This window comes from Marmota marmota, unplaced genomic scaffold (genome assembly GCF_001458135.2).
Source record: "Marmota marmota marmota unplaced genomic scaffold, marMar, whole genome shotgun sequence".
Lineage (NCBI taxonomy): Eukaryota > Metazoa > Chordata > Mammalia > Rodentia > Sciuridae > Marmota > Marmota marmota.
Genome location: NW_026000242.1, coordinates 5,855,885 through 5,872,937, shown reverse-complemented (window position 1 = coordinate 5,872,937; position 17,053 = coordinate 5,855,885). Strand labels below are relative to the sequence as shown.

The 17,053-nt window shown below is 39.6% G+C and overlaps 1 protein-coding gene across 1 annotated transcript; it reads right to left on the bottom strand.

Moving 5' to 3' along the window:
- Window positions 1–659: 659 nt before the first annotated feature.
- On the bottom strand, window positions 660–11,194 carry Mpzl2 (myelin protein zero like 2). The gene is made up of 6 exons (XM_015489805.2): window positions 10,807–11,194; window positions 9,811–9,977; window positions 9,303–9,513; window positions 7,100–7,247; window positions 4,297–4,369; window positions 660–2,171 (listed from the first exon to the last, which is right to left on the bottom strand). The coding sequence occupies exons 1-5, from the start codon at window positions 10,862–10,864 to the stop codon at window positions 4,309–4,311; spliced, it is 645 nt and encodes a 214-aa protein (XP_015345291.1). The 5' UTR covers window positions 10,865–11,194; the 3' UTR covers window positions 660–2,171; window positions 4,297–4,308.
- Window positions 11,195–17,053: the final 5,859 nt, after the last annotated feature.

Here is a 17,053-nt window from a genome sequence, read left to right as displayed (position 1 = left end):
ACTTGTCATAGTCTCTGATTTTTGTCTTTTTCAGTGTAGCTATTATAGCATCCAGAATTGGATGTTTATTAAATTGCTGTTTACAGTCTTAATAATGGTCACATAATTACATCATATATTAGGGGTGAAGAGGAACTGGGATTTTGTATCTTTTATTTGGAAAAGAAAGCTTTGCTATCAAAGTACTTGAAATGAGATGGCATCACATCCTTCTGAAAAAGATGGTACAGAACCTTGCTTTAATTATGCTATCCTAGTCTGGAATCGCACATGATTAATGAAAGCAGGAGAGAGCCAAAAATATGCTTCAACTTTTGGAAAGATTTAATAACTTGCCACTATCTCTTTACTAGACCTGAAAGCTAGTAGTTTTCTCTGTTGAGCGAGTATTGCAGGAGTACCAAATAGAATAGTTGATACCTTTCCTTCAGGAGTCCACAAACTAAGTAGTGTTGTTATGCCCAATTCCCAGTTATCCAAAGCAGTGTAACAATTCTATGGAAATCCATATACTTTTACTTACCCAGTAGAAACTAATTCTATCCATTATTGACTCCCAGGTTGTCTCTACTAAGAAAACTTTTCAGTGAAGATAAAATATATACCTCTGTTTTGTTATCTGCTATGTAAAATTTCAAATTTGGAATGTAAGCAAATCATTTCATTTATAATTCTTTATTACTAAAGGTTTATTTACATGGTATTTAAGGCATAATAAAAAATAAATTACAATACAAAAGTTCTCTTTAGGAAGGAGACACTAAACAACATGCTATATTACTCCTTGAGTATTTAGCCAAGACACAAGCTACAAGTTTGCTGGAAAAACTCTCCATGAGTTTTTAACTACTTTTTCATTATAACTATAGAACATGCAGTCTGTCTGTTTAAAGAAATATCCAGTTGTAATATTTTCAAAGTTTAATTATGAAGAAAAATGTAAAATGTGAATTAAAGGTAATATAGACTTCAGATCTAACTTTTAGTTTCAAAATTGACACTGGCTGTCTAGTCACTTTTTAAAAGAGACCTCTATTTCCATGGCCCACTTACAAAGTTTGTTTTACCTACCAACATAAGGGAAAATAATAAAGTTTGTTTCATTCGGTTAAACTAGTTTTGATATTTCTTTGCTATGTACCCAGTTCTCTCTTCCTTAAAATAAGCAAGTGACTTACAACTAAAAAGAAGAAAAAGAAAAATTTAAATAATTTCTTCCAGTTCGCAGAACTTTGCACAATATTGTACAATATTATCATCATTTAGTGTTGACCTTTCTTCACCATCTTTAAATTTTAAGAATTGTAATAGACTATTTCAAAATACATATACTAAACTGCTTAATGATTTCAGTCTGCAAATGAACTTAGCTTTGCTCTATTTTAATATTTTAACTGGGGGTAAAAAACATAGTAAGCAAAACAGTCATTGCTCATGAAAGACCTAGACTGTTGAAAAAAATTGACAAGTGATTCATCCTGAGGTGGCATTTGCCAATGTATTAGAATTTATGTAACTTTTTGTAGTCACTGTGATTTAGACTTGTACTATTGTAAACCTTGGATTAATTACAAAAACAAAAACAAAACAAAACAAAATTTTTTTTGTATTCACCTGGAATACTGAAAGAAATTCAACAAAAGCAAGATGTGTCTCATACTTAAGGGGAGCCATTAAAAACAAATCAAACTTAACAGTTTGGATTTGGAATTTAATGTTAATCAAATATAGCTGGGAGACCTTTTAATTAAAAATGTGAGAAGGAAAGAGAATAAACATTAACTTTAGTAGCAAGATTACTGGTCTAAAAAACAAGTGCTTGAAAGGAAATGTCATGACAGGCAGATTGGCTTCAATATATGTGGATATAAGTCATACTCAGATAAGGGTGTTTAAGGGCAAAAATATAGCTTCTTAGTTTATAAAAGCTAATGCTCATCTGAAAAATATTTGCACTCTGAAATTAAATAAAACCTTAATAATAAGATTGTATGTGAGTCTGATGGTATCTGCTCAAGAGGAGTCTTGTGTTGCCTGCAGAAGATGTTGGATGGGTATGTGCTGCATAATTGGTGGAAAACAGGTCACAACTGGAAAAGCCAAAGAAAGGTTTCCATTAACTTCCATTAACTTCATGTATCTAGGGTTCTTGTTCTTGAAAATCTTGTTTCCTATAATAGAAAACAAAAGTTTAAATGGATAATGTATTTTGGAAGAATGCAATAAGAATACCTAGCCTTATGAATTATATACATATTATTAAATGAATTCTCCTTTTTTTTTTTTTTTGGTATTGGTTATTTAACCCAGGGGTGCTTAATAACTGAGGCCCATTCCCAACCCTATTATTTTTTATTTTGAGACAGGGTCCCACTAAGTTGCTTAAGGCCTCAAACAAAGTTGCTGAGACTGACCTCAAACTTGCAATCCTTCTGTCTCAACCTCCTGAGTTGCTGGGATAGCAGGCATGTGCCACCATTCTGGGCTATTCTCCATTTCTTAAGGAAAATATTCTTAAATTTAATACAAGAAGTTTCCTGATTCTTAATACATGGTTCTCAAAGTCAGTATCCTTTATTCATAGCATCCTAGCGCTTTAGCATGGACACTTGGAGGATCCACAGCTCGCTCACATACATACGTTTTCTACCCACCCTCATTATAAACAAAATCAAACATATAGAAAGGTAAAGAAGATGGTGTATGGAATTCATCAACCATCTAATTTTAAAGTATTCTTTTTTTATTTACTTTTTTTTGGATGAAGTTTTTAAAGGAATTTACTGGCATTACCCCTATTTACTCTTATATGCATCTTTTTAAATGGGGACATTTTCCTATGTAACTACAATATCATTATTGTACTTTATAAAATCTAACAATTTCCTGATATTATCCATATGCAACATTTTCATATTCAAGACTTTCCCAATTGCTCCCACCAAACTGTTTTACATCTAGTTTGTTCAATCTGTATCCATCCAGGCAGGGATTACACATTGCGTTTGATTGTGTTAGCCTCTTAAGTCTCTTAAATTTCTTTTAATCTAAAACAGCCCCCATCTTTATTTTCCATTACCCTGACTTGTTAAGAATCTGCTTGATTTTAAAAAGACAAATAGACTTTGGGAAGAACTCCCTGATACCAAATTTGGATTTTTGCAGGTTGTTTTGGTTTTTTTTTGGTTTTGCAGCACTTCGCCATTGAGCTACCTCCCCCTTGCAGTACTCCACCTCAGTCTCCCAAATAGTTGAAATTACCGACATGCACTACCACATCTGGCCAGTTTTGTTTTTTCAATCCAATCACATTTATTCATATTCTATTTTATAAATCCGTGAGGTTTTTCACTGGAGCTATAGCATATAAAATGTGACTCTCTTTACAACTAATAACAGTCTATAAAAAGTTCCTGCCATGTAGATGACCTGAACTGAGTTTCACAGGTTAAAGTAATTAATGTCAAAAATATTCTGATAGTGTAAAATTCAGTTTACATTACTCATTTTACAATAACTAGAAATTAAACGTGTAGTCCTACTTTAGAGAATGGGAGAAATTCTGAGCATAGGAAAAATAAATAATCCTACCTTTTAAGCCTGATAAACCTGAAAGTTGGAAAAATAAAGTTATTCACTAAACTAGATTTATAGAGCAATAACTAATTTAGAGGAGTGAAACCAATTCCAAATAATACAAAGTTTCTCCAGTCAAAATACCAGGCAGATCTTTTAAGTCACTCTCTTATTGCCATACTGGTTTACAATAAAAGAAAAAGAAGAAGAAAAATCTAGGGCTGGGGTGGTAGAGTGCCCACCTCACACATGTGAGGCACTGGGTTTGATCCTCAGCACCACATAAAAATAAATAAAGATATTGTACCCAACTGCAACTAAAAAAATAAAAATAAAGACTAGGGCTGAGGATATAGCTCAATTGGTAGAGTGCTTGCCTCTCATGCACAAGGCCCTGGGTTCAATCCCCAACACCACACACACACACACAAAAAGATTTATTTACATGTTGATAGTTTATTCTTGGTAGTGATAAATATAACCCCAAAGCTTAAAAAAAAAAAAAAGAAGTCTTTGAGCTTTAATGGCAATAGAGTCTAGCTTCTTAATCCTTTGTACAAAATTCATAGCCATTCATGAGACTGGAACCCTGACTGGGAACCTCTAATTTCATATAGGAAATACCTAATGACCATATAAAGTAATCTGGGCAATCCATGTTAGAGGTGGACCAGACAGGTCAGAAAACTGAGAAAAGAGAGAACCCATTTTGAGCCTCACCATCTAGGAAAGTTAGTCTGTGTCTTCTAAATAAACAGAGACCTTTTCTTGGTTGAGCCTTTCTTCTTCTTTTCTGTAACAAAAAGCAGGAAAAAAATGTCAGGTAAACAAAATTGGGAGGGAGGCAAATATTTTTCAGGTAATGTATTTTCTCCCCCATTTTTTGAGAATTACACTCAACTGGAAGTAGATTAGTTTAGCATTAAACAGCTACTGCCATCTGACTAGAAATACTTATGCCTCCACCTGAACCTGGGTAAATGAACCAAGACTCTTCAGAATATGAGGGAATACAATTGGGGACCTGATTTGGGAACTCCAGAAGCTTAAAGCAAACACCTTACTTTACCATTAGAATGCTAACTCTTATTTCTACTCCTGTTCATAAAAGAAAAAGTTTTATGTTGACCTAAAAGTTATCTTTATTAATTATGTTCTATTCAAACCAGAACCTCAGAGGTGGGTTTCTTAGATTCCTTAAAATCAATTATATTTGTTTTAGCAAATATTTACTGAGGAAAAGAACCAAATGATTCTGGGACAACTATATGTCCACATCCAAAAAATGAATTGGGACTCCTACCTCAACAATATTCAAAAATTAGCTCAAAATGGATCAAAAACCTAAATGTAAGAACTAAAATGATAAAACTCTTAGAAGAAAATGTAGGTGTAAATCTTCATGATGTTGTTAAATCTTCATGATGATGATTTCTTAAATGTGACACAAAAACCCTAGCAACAAAAGAAGAAACAGGCAAGTTGGACTTCATCAAAATTTAAAAACTTTTATACCTTAGGACCAAATGGTTCAACACAGACTGAGTGAGATATTATGGATATCTCCACATACACCTTCATATATTTTGAAGTTCCACATGGTATCCTGTACTGATTCCTAGGAACAGGTACCAATCTATAATGTTAAAAATGTTCCTTGCATAACTATTACCTGTCAGACAGGCACTTCCTGTTGTCCATAACTTCTCAGCTGTGTTCATTCAATCTTTTGTCTGACCAGAGGGGGTTTTTCCAGGCCCATAGAACTGTGGAACATTTCTGCTCTGAGCAGAAAGTGCCCAAGAAAGTTAAAAAAAAACAAAAACACACACACACATGGGAGAATGGGAGAAAACAACTGCAAGTCATGTGTCCAATAAGGGATTAGTTTCCAAAATTCAAAAAGAACTCTTACAATTCAAGAATGAAAAGTAACCAGCTGGGCACAGGGGCACATGCCTGTAATCCCAGCAACTGAGGAAGCTGAGGTAAAGACAATAGCAAGTTCTAGGTCAGTCTCAGCAACTTAGTGAGAATTTGTCTCAATAAATAAAAAATAAGAAAGGGATGGAGATGTAGCTCAGTGGTAAAATGCCCATGTGTTCAATCCCCAGTACCAAAAAAAAAAAAAAAAGGTAGCCAATCCAATTTTAAGGAGGACAGACTATCTGAAGAAATATCTCCAAATTAAATATGCAAATGACCACTAAACACAGAAAAAAAATTAACATCATTAGTCATTAGGAAAGTTCAAATCAAAATCTTGTGAGATACCACTTCATGTCCACTAGATGGCTATCATTAAAAAGACAATAACCCATGTTAGTAAAGGACATGGAGAAATTAGAATCCTCGTGTATTGCTGATAGGAATGTAATATGCTGCTGTTTTGAAAACTGTCTGGCAAGTCCTCCTAAAATTAAACAGAGTTCCCATATGACCCAGCAATTCTACTCACTCCTAGGAGAATTAAAAATATATATCTATGAAAAAAACTTATAGATGAATGTTCATAGCAACATTTATTATAACAGCCAAAAAGTAGGAAAAAAACTAAATGCCCATCAGTTGATGAATGAATAAACAATATGTGATATACCCATTTCAATGAAAAATCATGCAGCCATTGAAAGGATTGAAGTACTGAGCTGGGGTGTGACTCAGTGGTAAAGTGCTTGCCTAGCATATGCAAGACCCTAGGTTCAATCCCTAGCACCAAAAAAAAAAAAAAAAGGAATGAAGTACCAATATGTGCTATAACACAACATGGATGTACTTTGAAAACATACTAAGTGAAAGAAACTGGATGTAAAGGCTACATACTTTATGATTCCTTTTATAGGAAATGTCCTGGATAAGCAAACCCCCCATAGACAGATAATAGATGTCAGGGGTTGGTGGGAGGGGAAACTAGGAAGTGATGGCTTAAGGATATGGGGTTTCTTTGGAGGGATGTTTAAAAGGTTCTGGAATTGGCAGTGATTATTGAGCAACTTTGTGAATATTAAAAGGGTGAATTTTATGTCAATTTTAAAACAGGTCTATTGAGCACCTACTATCAGCACAGCACCCTTTCTAATGCACTGATTCATAGTGACCCTTTATTCTTAAGCATTAATGCTTCACTTTAAAAATAAAGGATATTTTAGGAGTTGGAAATGTAGCTCAGTGGTAAAGCATGTGCTGAGAATGCTCAAGGTATTGGGCTTAATCCCTAGTAATGCTAAATTAAATGAGTAGGGGATATTTTAGAAAAGTTTTACATAAGCAGATTTTTATGATGTGAAATTCCACATAGTAAAGAAATCCTATGATGAAATCTTTTTGTAAAGATCAAGAAAGCTTTTGTCAAGTTAATATTCACAACCTAATTTATCTGTCCTGTGACTTAGAAGTCTTTTACGTAGGATTTATTCAACAGAAAGAACGTGTGTTCAACAATTATTTAGCCCCATTTCGAAATACCAGGAGTCACCATAAGAAGGTGTTAGAAGGAGACTTTCCCCTAACTTCCCAGTCTTACGATTTTATCTCCACCACTTTGTGAGCTCTTTCAGCCCATCGCTTTTTCCGGAAATGCTGGAAGAGGACCACCACGATTACTATTATCACCATCAGTGCACAGGCAGAGCCAATAGCCAGAGCCAGGAAGTAGATCTCCGAGAACTGTACTATGAGGAGAAAAAGATCAAGTGATCAACTGAGGATTCTAAGAATAGAACTGTGAAGAAATCTAAAGACATAATTGGGATGCATTTCATCATTAAATGGAATCTTCCTTTCTCCTACCTTTATGTAAAAAATACCCTATGACTTTGTAAATTCTAGCAGCAGTGGGAAAGTCACATAGTCTACTTTAGTGCTTCTCAAAATGTGATCCTAGGAATAGCAGCAACAGTATCACTTGAGAACTTTGAAATGAAAATTCTCAGGCCCCACCCCAGGCCTATTGAGCTAGAAACAATAGGGGTGGGGCCCAATAGTCTGCTTTTTAAGTTGTCCCCAGGTGATTATGATACATACTATAGTTTTGAGAATCACTAAGTCAGCTAACTGCCTAATGGGATTATTGCTAACCTAACCAAATCTAGGGCCCAACCCATTTCTCCCCACCCCATCTCACCTCTGCCCTTCAGTCAGTCATTTATTCAGATTTATTAAGGTCCTACTGTACTCCAGGTACTGTGATACAAATGAAAAGCCAAAAAGGACATTACTCTCAAGGAGCTCTTGCCACCCCCTCAGAAGTCAGGCAAGTAGATCAGTAACTAGTGGATAAATGGTGAAAGAGGGAGCCCAGGGGAAGGAACCCCTAAAGATCATAGTCTGTGAAACCTGGTTCTCCTGTTCCTTAATTTGATTTCTAATTGAAACTTCAATAAACCATTAGATCCAGAAAGGACATTAGAGAATGTATAGCTCAGGAGTTCTAGCCTGGAGCCCATCAAGAAGGATGGAGAATGGAGAAATGATCCACAGTACCAAAAACGTGTGTTTTTCCCACTTTTTGTGGGAAACAGGGCCATGACTTTCATTTGATTCTCAAGAGTAGTGATTCTAATAAGTTTAAGAACAAATGATGTCTTGTCTAATCTGAGAAGAAACTGAGGTCCAGAGGCATTATATTACTTCTTTCAATATTCAAATGACTTCTCCGGGTTACACAGCTCTTTCTTGTGTGATTTGGCGTAATTAACTCTCTTTAGCCTCAGTTTCTTCCTGTATAAAATAGAGGTAACAATATCCATTTCTTGAATTCTTATCAAAAATAAAAACAATACATGTAAATCATTTCATGCTGTGCCTGCCCATAATAAGCACTCAATATATGGTAGCTATTGTAATTTTTCAGTACAGGTCAGCATTTAGAGATTTTCACATTTATTATCTCAATTTGTCCTCACCATAATCATCGTATTATTACCTCCAATTTGTAGGTGAGGAAAATAAGATTCATGTACGGTTGCAGTTGGTAGCCATGACTCACACACAGTTCTACAGCAGTTCAAAACTGTTGTGATTTTTGTTCTTTGTGACCTGCCACTATTTTCCAGGTTGTTCTTCACAGGGGTGCAGGCAATACAATGCATTAGTTTACAGTACAATTTTAGAGTCAAAGATGGTTGGGTTTGAGTCCAAAATTACTCCAGTTTCCAACCACATGACTTTGGGCAAGTGACAACCTCTATGAGCTTCAATTTCCTTTGTTGGTAAAATGAGAGACATTAAGTGCAAAATAAACTGATGAGATATGTAAAACACAAATAGAATGTGTCATGTAAGGACAGGTGGAAAGTACTCAATAAACGTTAGCTACCATTATTGATATCTGTCTCTGAGGATGGCGTGAGGATGAAGTGAGATAGGACATGTTGAGCACTTTGGACAGTGTCTGGTACACAGCAGGAACTCAATAAGTATCTTGAATAAATGAGAGAATGAACAGACCTATTGTTGGCCTTTTATCAGAGAGTCGCTTCCTCTCCCTTTTACCATCTCAATGCCATTTTGTTACACATTCCCTGGATCCTTTTGCTTTACTCTGTTTCTTTCCACAACCAAACAAAGCCTTTCTCTTTTTACCCTAGGACTCCTAGTCTCCCTCTGCAGTTCCCAGCACTAGGCCCCCTCTCTACCCTTTCAACCATAACAAGAGATTGCCTCTCTTTTCTACCAGCTCTCTCACTCCCAAAACCCCGTTTCCCCCCCCCCCCCACATAACCTACCAGTGTGCACAACGCTGAGCCGGACCGTCCCTACCAGCCCATCAACATCAGGTGGGTTCTTCACCTGACAAGTGTATGTCCCATTGTCATCAAACTGCAGTTTCCAGAGAAGAATGGAGACATCATACCGCTCAGGGTTCCCATCCCAGACCACCCGGTCCTTGAACCGCCCACTCATGGGTGGGAAGGGATCCACATGGTAGTAGAATACCTGGAGGGGGGAAAAGCAAATGTCACTTATTCAATACCCAGGCAAGGAGGCTGCGATGATGGGGGCAGAAGAGAAACAACAGCAAGCCCAGCTGTCCCATCCACAGCTCTCTCATAGGAATCTTTCTTCCCCCTCCACTGGCCTCTGTCCAGTTCTGTCAGTCTCTGTCCCAATAATTATTTCCCAGCTTACCCCTGTGCCTATTGCTAAGAAAAATACAGGAAGGGTAAGGAGAAATACACTGGTTTAATGCCTGACCAAGGGTCCCCTAGAAATTAATGACAATGATTTACTTACAAACTGTTCAGGCCCCCCATCTCGAGGACGGAAATTCCAAGTCACTGTTAGTGCATCACCCACAGGAGCAAAACTGGAGAAAGTGCATTTTAACCGAGTATCTGTCCCGTTCATAGCCTCCACTGCCCCAGAGGTGTAAATTTCCACAGCTGTTGTAGGCCAAAGAGCTGCAGTAAAAGAAGTAAGAAGGGTTAACAGGGGATGTGGGCTTGAGAGGACTATGACACTTTCAAAATAAATGTCTGAGTAGGGAACAAGGCAGAACCATGATGCCCAGCTCTCAAGCTTACTCACCCACAGTCCCACCCACCTACAGGCAGCCCAGAGCTCCCATCCCCTCACAGCTCAAACACCACATGGGGAACCTTCCTAGTGCTTCCAGGGCCTCAGGACACTGACTTCAGAAGTGCTATAACAAACTACAAATATTAAAGTCAGGAGCCCAGAATTAAACTTCATAGCAGATAAGTTTTCCAGAGAGTTCTCATGATGCAGGTTTCCTACACTGCAGAAGTTGTCAGCTGCCGGCAGCCTGTGTTTGCCTGCACCCGGGGACCTTTATACCACGTGGCATATTTTTACCATGATATTGACGTTCAGAATGTGTGTGTTGGGGGCAGTTTCAAAACCGCGGTGGGTCTCTAACAGTCTTGGTTTTCCTGGTGCTGCGCAGAGTTCCACACAAGACTCACACACAGAAATCAAGTGCCAAGTCCTACCAGCAGCAGGAGGCTGAGAACAGCCACACAAAAATGGTGTGTAACCTGAGATTAGAAAGCCCTCTCTGTACCTGGATCACTGGCAGCCAACACACCGAAACTTATTTGTCCAAAATAATTCCCCCAAAACAACTACAGTTTCAGTAAAGTCCAAACCAAAACCAACTGCAACTGTGTCTTGGGCTCCCACGCAGAACTCCGGCGATTTCTTCTACAATTAACTATCTCTGTTGTGTGGGCAATAAAGGAGGAAACGGGAGGAGCCGCCAGGTCTTACCTGTGAGCTGTAAGCCAAGGAGGAGAGGCACCAGGCGCGCAGGGCTCTTGCCATACATGAGGGAAACCCAGCCCTGGTCCCAGAGACCAGACCGGGCAGACCCAGGGCTCTAGCACCTGCCAAGATCCGTGCGGGAAGAGCGGGCGCCGCGTTTTCCCCGAGAGGGGAGTCTCGGTCCCTCACCTACGGGAATCTGAGCTCCGGAGCAAGCCAGTCGTGACTCATCCCGCCCCGCCGGTGCACTGTGCTGGAATGAAAGGTGGGGCCTCCTCTCAACGCCCTCCTTCCCTTCCTCCGTCCCACCCTCCACACTGGGAACACGTCTGCACAAAGGTCCCAAACTCAGCAGTCCTCTCTTGACTTTTCAGTTCATCTGACCGGGCCCTGGCCTCTGGATGGCCTCGGAAACAGCCAGAGGAGGTGGTGCCAGTCTGCAGTGTCCCAGGCTGCTTTGGGCTTGGTCCACACACACCCTTTTAAAACAGGCTTGAGGCCGCCCTGGGAAGTGAACCGTGAAAACACCTTGCAGGGATTCCACGTCCCAAAGCACCGCCCCGGGGCCACCTTAGCCTAGAGCTGGAATCGCAGCAGCTCTTCAAAACAAGAGTCCGAATTCCTTAGGACCCTGAGTGGACACAGAGTCCTAACAGTAGTGACACCCTCAGTTTTAGCCAAATGTTACCACAAGGATTTCTGCACCTTTTTTTAGCTTGTAGTTTTCGTTGATACCCAGCAGAAGCAAATCTCAATATTTAATTTTCCTTTTAACGATTTAAAGAAGAATCAGGACAACAGCCCTGCTCATTTACTCCACCGTCTCAGTACAGTTTGCAAAGTGTTTTCATGCTCAGCCTTTCATTTCCACAACTCCCCACAAAGTAGTCCCATTTTACCAAGGAGGACAAGAAAAGCCCAGGGAAGGTAAGTGATTTGCCTGAGGTTGCACAACCAACCAAACTTTTCTAATTCTCAAGTGTAGTGCTCTTGCCACAAAATTCCAGCTGATATGAATAATCAGAGATTCTCAAGGGAACATCTTATAATACCTTTTTGTGCTTCACATTTCATCTGCCATTTTTAGGGCAGCCATCTGTCTGAGAAGTCTAAAGAGTTGAGGAATTAAAATGAGAAAAAAGGCCTCCTTGTCTGGCAAAGAAGCAGTGCTGAACTGGGAGGATGAAGACTCACCTGCAGCGAGGAATTCTGCTAGATCAGGGGTGAAATCCTAGCAGAGTTGAGTTGCCCTTGCGCCCAGATTAGCAGTCTGGAAACCAGTGATTCATCAAGTCTCCTAGCTGAACCCCGGAACAGAAAGGTTGCCAGGAGAGGGAGCAAGGAGCAGGATATGCAGAAAATAAAACTTGGGGCTGGGAGTGTGGCTCAGTGCTAGAGCACTTGCTTAGCATGCAGTGAGGACCTGGGTTCAATCCCCAACACTGAAAGAAAAAGAAAAACAGTAAAACATCATAAAGAGAAGAGAAAATTTCACGAAAATAGGCAAATTATAGAAATTAAGAAAAAAAGATAATGGTGTCGGTACGGAGGAAAAAAAAAAAAACAGGTGTCAGTGTGGAGAAAAACCAGGTAGACACCAACAAAAATCTATTATGTTAGAACCAAGAAGCCCAGGGGCTGCCTCAGATGGAGACTAGTCATGTGCTAGCATGAATGTGTTATTGTGATGTTTCTGATAAAGGAGTATCTGCCTTCTTTATCAGCTTCTAGGTCATTCTGAGCAACCTAAACTCAGAATGCTGGCATACTAGTGGACCTTTAAAAATGGTTCTAAGTAAAATACAGCCCTTTGGTATGTAGGTCAGAAGAGGTCAGCGATGGAGACTAAATAAAAAAGAGATAAAAGAAACTTAATCTTCTTTGGTTGGCTTTTAACTCTACAGGAATATGCAGCCCTGGAGGAAGGAGAGGTAGAGGGATTTGAAATTGCAAAATTTGGTGAGAGGTAGAACTACCAAAGAGCTGAAGGACAGAGTGACACGCAGAGGAGAGTAACCAGGGCAGGAAGATCTGAACAAGCTGGCCCGTTGTAAAGCAGAAGAACCCCTCCCGCAGCCAGACACCCTGAGAGCTGGCTGCCAGCCCTGCTCTGAGGGCACAGCTGCCCAGATCCCATTCCTCGGCAGAGGTCAGTTTCCTGGCTTGGTGCTTGGCAATGCCCAATTCCTTCCAGTTAACAGGAGAGGATCCAAGACACCATCCCCTCCCTGAGTGAGGAAGGAGGCCAAAGGCTGAACTCGTCAACAGAAAATGCTACATAAAAAGGATGATCGGCCCTCAGAATTCCCAAGATGTCAGTCAGCAAGGCTTTAATCAAAACTGGAGGCATCTACATACAGCTTAAGTAGTATTCACATCTAGGCAAATGAGAGAAAAGGAGAAGGGATTCTGGAGATTTAAAAGAAGAAAACTGAGGGGCTGGGGATGTAGCTCAGTGCGATAGTGCTTGTCTAGCCTGCACGAGGCCCTGGGTTCAATCCCTAGTGTGCGTGCGCGCACGCGCGCACACACACACACACACACACACAAAGTTCAATTTTCAGAGACACCAGTTTTTTTCCCACACTTTACCAGAGAAAAAATCCTTATTGTCATTTAGATTTGTGACATACCCATAGCTTTGAAAGCATCTCATAAAGGATATTACAGAGGCTACAGATGAGGAGATGTGTGTGGCAAGGCAAGGGGAAGGGGTGCAGAGCTTCCATGCCCCCTCTTGCTGTAACATATTAGCCAGCCTCAACTGGGATTAGTCAAGAACAAGTTCACACTCCTTAGACGACTAATAGGGGCCCTGCCCACATGGGCCCAATCACCCACTGATCTGCTGCTCCTCCCAGTAGAGGAAAAAGTAGAGGGTTTTGAAGCCCACAGCAGATTGCAAAACTTGGTGAGAGGTAGAGTTACCCAAGAGCTGAGGGACACAGTGAAATGCAGCAGGAGAGTAACCAGGGCAGGAAGATCTGAACAAACTGCCTGTCTGGAGCAAATCCCCTCCCATCACCAGACCCCCTGAGAGCTGGCTGCATCTTCCACCCATGCTTTCAATTGAGGGTCCCTGTGGATACTCATTTGCCTACATTTCCCAAAAATTTTTCTGATGGACATCTAGACCTCAGACAGTGCTAAACTCACCAGGAGCTCAGCAGACATAAAGGACAGTTGACTCAAATCAGCATTTGTAAAAAATTGTCTTTTTCAACATCCTATGCAAAATGTTTTTTGTTTATTTGTTTTTTACAAGATGAAATCAGCACTCTGCAAAGCAAGGAAAACAATTTACCTTTTAGTGTAGTTCAAATAAAGCACTTGTTTACTCAAAAGTTGCTGATCAAAGGTCCAGCATATTAAGAAAATTTTGGTTGAATGTCTGATATATGCTGATGAGACATACAAAGTAAAATAAGGCATTTCTGCTGAGGAGGAAATCAGAGTTTAAAAGAGAATGGAGAGAAGGAGTGTGTGTATAAACAACTAATTACCATATTTGTGACTCTTGAATTCAGTCCTACAAAGATAAATAAGAATCCTGGCAAGAGGAAGGAGAAACAAAGGCCTTCCTGTCAGGGCAGATGGGTGGGCAAATAGGTATTCACAGGGACCAGCAATGACTCTCAAAGTTAGAGCATGGAGAGAAGCAGCAGGCCAGTGGGTGGCCAGGCCCATGTGAGCAGGATCTCCCATTGGTCACATAAGGAGTGTGGACTTGGTCTTGACTAAGCCTGGTTGAGAGTGGCTAATATGTGACCTGATGATTCATTTAGCACAAGGAAGCTCTGCACCCCCTCCCCACTTGCCTTACCCCATCTCCTCCTCTGTATCCTCTGCAATATTATTTATCATAAACCAGTAAACGTGAGTGTGTGCGCCTTTATGCATGTGTGGGCACACATGTGTGAGTGTATATGTGATGTGTGTATGAACCAAGAAGAGTCTCCCTGGGAATTACTTTGGAATGTCCCAGAACCATTAAAGAAAAATGAAGAAGGGAAAGGAGGAGGAGAACCCAGAGACTTCTACCATCACACACTCTCCTGGCTTTCCCATGGGCCCCTGGGCTAGGAGCCAGTCAAACTACAGATTTAATATCTGTTTCAAAAGATTCGGGAACTCCCAGCCTTCCCTCATCAACAGCTCCAATCTGCAGCATCATTTTTTGGTTTAGAGAGCTTGTTAAAGACAGGAAGGTGAGGATGGCAGAGTTCCAGCTGAGAGGAAAGGTGTGTTTCCTGTGGTCCTCCGCCCTTGCCTCAAGTTTCCTAGACATACTGCAAATCAGATCTGGGTTCTATGAGTTTAGAGAAAAAAACCCGTGGGAGGAAACACTCTCCTGCCTCCTTACCTCATGGCATCTTACACCCACCTCTCCAGTAAACCCTGAGGCTCCTCTCCTAATTATAGAGGAGAGGTGGCAGCTCTCATTTAACAAACCCAGGGAAAAGACTCTGAAGTTTAACACTTCACTTACTCTCAAGGGAAGCTAGATGGATTGCACAGGGCTGGAGATGAGGTATTTTTGAAGATAACTTTGAAGAATTTCTCAGAGGCTAAAGGTACTTTACAGATGCATATGTCTATCTTCCTGAGAACCATACATGCCACACCCCACGTGATAGAGCACAATTTACATTTATATTATTTATTGATGAGCATGGTATTTCCTGTTATTCTATCTTGTTATCTCTTGTTAAAATTGGTTACCATGACCAGTTTTCCTTCTTAAAAATTTATCTCCAAAGAATAAAAAAAGTCTTATTATTTTTTCTTACTATATTCTAGGAGGCATGAGCCATAGAAGGAGGAATCTAACCTGCCAAGATCTAAATCCAAGCTCAGCCACTTACTAGCTGTGTGACTTTGGACAGTTATGGATTTCTCTATGCCTCAATTATCCTTTGTGCAAAATGTAAATAATAGCATCTGCTGAATATGAGAATTAGGTGAAATACTGTATTTGAGTAAAGTTCTATGCACAGTGCTCACAGAAATTATTCAGTAAATTTTAGTTGTTTATGGTTATACTTAGTTAAGACATTAAACTGTTCCCATGACCCTTTGGGGAAAGATCTGGCATTTTCTTATATAGCTAAATATACAACCTCCCTAGCAATTCCACTACAAGGGATCTATCCAAAAGAAATGAAATCGTATATCCACAAAGAGATTTGCAGGATAATATTCATAGAATCTTTGTTCATAATAGCCTAAGTCAGAAATAGCCCATCTGTCCATCAACAGAAGATTCATAAATACACTACAGAATATTCTCAGACTACTACTCAACAATAAAAAGGAATAAACTGCTGATATGTACAGCCATATTGATGAACCTCAAAAATATGCTGAACAAAATTAGCTAGTCACAAAATAGGGCATATTCTTTGGTTCCATTTATATAAAAGTCTAGAACAGGCAAAACTACTCTTTGGTGGCAAAAATCATAAAAACAGTGTTCGCCCTTGGAGAATGGGGGCAGGGATTGACTGGAAGGGCCTAAGAGAAGATTCTCAATGATATGAATGTTCTGCATCTTGACAGAAGTTTGGGTTACACAGACTCAACACAATTGTCAAACTCTTTGAATGGTATTCACTATAAAATTTTTGTACATTTCATGCACATTTGAAGTTTTCCATAATAAAATATTGGAGAGTAATCTTCTCTGTCATTCACAAAGTTTCTTTAGTATTATGTAAATGATAATACCAAATTCAGTAATAGTGTTTGAGATTTATTATTTTACATCATTTTTATTAGAACACTGGTAATATTTATTTATTTATTTATTTAGGTACTGGGGATTGAACTCAGAGGTATACCAATAAAGTACATCCTTAGCCCCCCCCCCTTTTTTTTAACCAAAAAGTAATGTGTAGTATGCAATGGTGCATGCCTGTAATCCCAGCTACTTGGGAGGCTGAGCCAGAAGGATCACAAGTTCAAGACTAGCCTCACTAGCTTAGCTGTCTCAAAATAAAAATTAAAAAGGGCAGGAAATGTAGCTCAATGGTAAAGCACACTGGGTTTAATCCCTGTCCCTCCCAAGAATGAGTAATGTGTCTATTTCACTTTAAGTCTTGAAAATAGGGGCTGGGGATATAGCTCATTTGGTAGAGTGCTTGCCTCACATGCACAAGGCCACGGGTTTAATCCCCAGCCCCAAACACACACAAAAAAAGCCTTAAAAATATTTTTTAATTTCTTTTTTTTTTTTTTTTTTTTTGGAGTTGTC

Bases quoted from the DNA above. Each gene is read 5' to 3' on its own strand.
- Mpzl2 (XM_015489805.2), bottom strand. From the start codon at position 10,864: ATGTATGGCAAGAGCCCTGCGCGCCTGGTGCCTCTCCTCCTTGGCTTA. The intron at 9,514-9,810 runs GTAAGTAAATCA...TCCCCCCTCCAG, and splicing joins ATGGGGGGCCTGAACAGTTT to GTATTCTACTACCATGTGGA. The intron at 7,248-9,302 runs GTAGGTTATGTG...TTCTCCTCATAG, and splicing joins GCTCAGCGTTGTGCACACTG to TACAGTTCTCGGAGATCTAC.